Source organism: Anarrhichthys ocellatus, unplaced genomic scaffold (genome assembly GCF_004355925.1).
Source record: "Anarrhichthys ocellatus isolate YVR2014 unplaced genomic scaffold, GSC_Weel_1.0 scaffold5405, whole genome shotgun sequence".
Lineage (NCBI taxonomy): Eukaryota > Metazoa > Chordata > Actinopteri > Perciformes > Anarhichadidae > Anarrhichthys > Anarrhichthys ocellatus.
The window spans coordinates 1-3,495 of record NW_022285379.1 but is presented as its reverse complement, the minus strand read 5'-3'; the positions used below and the strand labels follow the sequence as shown (position 1 = coordinate 3,495).

The window sequence follows — 3,495 nt, the reverse complement described above, 5'->3', positions numbered from 1 at the left end:
ATTATACAAACATGTATATATAATGTAAGTCATTGATGTTTGTAGCAAGAGGAGGAATAAAAAGGCCGAAGTCCTGAAGCAGCAGCCTCGTGTTTATTTAATCACTCTTCAGGTTAACGTCATGAAGTCCACAGTTTACATGTTTGTGCTCAGAACAGAAGCTCTATGGAGACCTCCTGGTTTCTGCAGCCTCTTCATAATAATAATAATAATAATAATAATGACGGTTCCTTGTGAGTTTAGGGATCTGCTCCGTGTTGTTTGAGACCCGGATGGGCTGCATGAAGGAGGTGGTGCCCGAGGAAACCCAGAAGTTCATCTTCTCCGTGGGGGAAATGTTCCGTCTGTCTCACATCATCGTCCTCTTCCCCAAGTCCGTGTGGCCCTACTTACCCTTCTGGAAGCAGTTCGTGGTGGCCTGGGATCATCTCTTCAAAGTCGGTGAGCGGCTCGTTTGAGGACGTTCGGTTACAGAACGAGGGTTCAGTTTAATATCACATACTGTACGTATACTGTACTGTACATATACTGTACGTATACTGTACTGTACATATACTGTACGTGTACTGTACTGTACATATACTGTACGTGTACTGTACATATACTGTACTGTACTGTACATATACTGTATGTATACTGTACTGTACATATACTGTACTGTACATATACTGTATGTATACTGTACTGTACATATACTGTACTGTACGTATACTGTACATATACTGTACTGTACTGTACATATACTGTACTGTACGTATACTGTACTGTACTGTACTGTACATATACTGTACGTATACTGTACTGTACGTATACTGTACTGTACGTATACTGTACTGTACATATACTGTACGTATACTGTACTGTACTGTACTGTACATATACTGTACATATACTGTACTGTACGTATACTGTACTGTACGTATACTGTACTGTACTGTACATATACTGTACTGTACGTATACTGTACTGTACTGTACATATACTGTACTGTACGTATACTGTACTGTACATATACTGTACTGTACGTATACTGTACTGTACTGTACATATACTGTACGTATACTGTACGGTACTGTACATATACTGTACTGTACCTGTACTGTACTGTACTGTACGTATACTGTACTGTACGTATACTGTACTGTACTGTACATATACTGTACTGTACATGTCTCATGAACTCAAGATACAAGATGATCTACATGACACATCTCGACACGATTCAAAAGGTTTTACATAAAACATGAAAAGCATGAAGACAAAGATGAGATCATATTAAAACCATTAATAAGCTCAGAGAACGGAAAATAAAAACAAGTGATAATAATAATAATGAATACAGTATAATCATATAATAGTATAAGATGAACGGGACTCGTGTGATCCAAACAAAGTTATTAAAGATGAGAGGAATGCTTCACACTGTGATGGTTTCTTCATTAACTGATAACTAGCGGTGTAACGGACCGTACTGACCCCCCCCCCCCCCCCCCCACAGGCTACCGTTAACCAGCACAGTGTAAATAAAGGTTTACCGACGATGGTTCTCCTCCATGAACTATTATTATTATTTATATTATAGTATTTCTGCACGAACACCAAGATGGCTGTTAGCTTGTCTTGCTAAGCTAGCCAGCTAGCATCCACAGAAATGAAGCTAGCTGACATTATGTTATTCAAATGTCTTCATTATTTCAAGTCAATACATTTTGATTTTAGATTTTAAAATAAATGTAATACACTCATTTATTTTGGTGACTTTATTTGTATCACAGTTAAACTGTAAATAACATGAGGTACACATGTGTACTCTGTTCTATTATAGGGTTAGAGGTCACACTGATCCACAAGCAGCAGGTACAGTCTGTGGTTAAAATCAGCTGCACCTTTAGAGTATGAATGAAGATGACGTCCGGCGGTCTTCACTTTGCTCTCAGGATTGAAAGTCTTACATTGCTGTTCTGTGGACCAGGTTCCAGGAGCTCTCGTGGTCTTCGTGTCCTCTGCCGCTCCCCGTCTCTGATTGTTGTCACAAAAGGTTACTAAAGCTCAGCTTCAAGGCCGTTGGCTTTATCAAACGTTTCAAGGTCTCTAGACTCTAGTGACTCAGAGTCACAAAGTTCACCTCCTGTTACTCCTCGTCAGGAGAAAGTGGCTTTTATTTCGCCATCTAGTGGGCCAGAGGGTGGAGTGCCGGTTGTCCCGTAATGAACCTGTCTCTGGTGTCTCATAGCTGAAGAGCTGGTGCAGCAGAAGATGGAGGAGATCCAGGAGAAGGTGCACCTGGACCAGAGCGTGGAGGGAGCGTACCTGACTCACCTGCTGCTCGGCCAACAGATGACGGTCACGGAGATCCTGGGCAGCATCACCGAACTGCTGCTGGCCGGAGTCGACACGGTGAGTTGTCTTTGGCTGTTTCGCCTTTTTGACGTTGTTTTGTGTCTTTTTGTGGTTATTTAGTTTCTCTTTGTAGCTGCGTTGTTGCTTCGTGTGTCTTTGCAGCTGTTTTGGTCTCTTTGTAGTGTTTTCGTGTCTCTTTCTGGTCATCTTGTAGGCAAAGGCCGGGGGGGCCCCTGACACTTTGGGCCCCTGGGCCTCTCCCCCGGAGGGCCTGTTCAGTAATTCATTCATGATTATTTCACCTTAAGTTATGCTTCACATCAAGAATACAGTCATAGCAATGTTGAAAGAGCAGTTTTGTATAAGTTAGACATCATATATCATTGTTATCTGTATCATACATCGCTCAGTGAGCATCACCTCACTAACAGCGTGTCCTCCTCTCTGTCGCAGACCTCCAACACCGTGTCCTGGTCTCTGTACAGTTTGGCGAAGCAGCCAGAGATCCAAGAGCAGTTATACCAGGAAGTGATGAGCGTTTGTCCCGGAGACAAGGTGCCAAACAGCGAAGACATCCATCAGATGCCGTACCTGAAGGCCATCATCAGAGAGACGCTTCGGTCAGAGAGTTTCTGTCTTTATCAATAGATTTCATTGACAGGATGCCGGAGACGCAGGTTTGGCTGAAAGGACCATGTCAATGTCAATGTCGGGGCGTATTGAGGAGTATAAGATCAGCAGACTGTAACATGCAGCTGCTGGTTTCAACATATCGACCCAGAGGAATAAACATGATGTATTTTACTGAGAACATGAATGTCTCTTTAAAGTGTCATATTTAGAGGACATTGGGGAACATAGATACGCTAACACAGCTAGCCTAACTCTGACCAGCGGCACCTCTAAAGCTCACTAATAAGCACATTATTAATTATTCATACTTTATTTGTTAGGGACATAGATTGTATAAAGAAGTGGACGTAGTCGTCATGATGTCACTCGTTGGTTTTTGGATGTTTTGAAGCCTCGAATTCTGCGTTTTTTTTCTGTCGCCATCTTGGTTTTGTGCGATCAGTGAACAGGAAGTGACCATATCTGGACTGAGGAGTGATGTAGAGACGCCTTATACGTCTCTGGTCGAGACCTGTCAATCAC

At 42.3% G+C, this 3,495-nt stretch overlaps 1 protein-coding gene across 1 annotated transcript; it reads left to right on the top strand.

Annotated features, from left to right (window-relative positions):
* Positions 1 to 227: 227 nt before the first annotated feature.
* LOC116379864 (sterol 26-hydroxylase, mitochondrial-like) lies at positions 228 to 3,365 on the top strand. The gene is made up of 3 exons (XM_031841833.1): positions 228 to 441; positions 2,234 to 2,397; positions 2,794 to 3,365. The coding sequence occupies exons 1-3, from the start codon at positions 273 to 275 to the stop codon at positions 2,986 to 2,988; spliced, it is 528 nt and encodes a 175-aa protein (XP_031697693.1). The 5' UTR covers positions 228 to 272; the 3' UTR covers positions 2,989 to 3,365.
* Positions 3,366 to 3,495: the final 130 nt, after the last annotated feature.

What these genes read in the sequence shown, in the direction of transcription:
- LOC116379864 (XM_031841833.1), top strand. Translation starts at nt 273, where the DNA reads ATGGGCTGCATGAAGGAGGTGGTGCCCGAGGAAACCCAGAAGTTCATC. An exon ending in GGATCATCTCTTCAAAGTCG is followed by an intron (nt 442 to 2,233) that starts GTGAGCGGCTCG and finishes GGTGTCTCATAG; the next exon opens with CTGAAGAGCTGGTGCAGCAG. An exon ending in TGCTGGCCGGAGTCGACACG is followed by an intron (nt 2,398 to 2,793) that starts GTGAGTTGTCTT and finishes TCTCTGTCGCAG; the next exon opens with ACCTCCAACACCGTGTCCTG.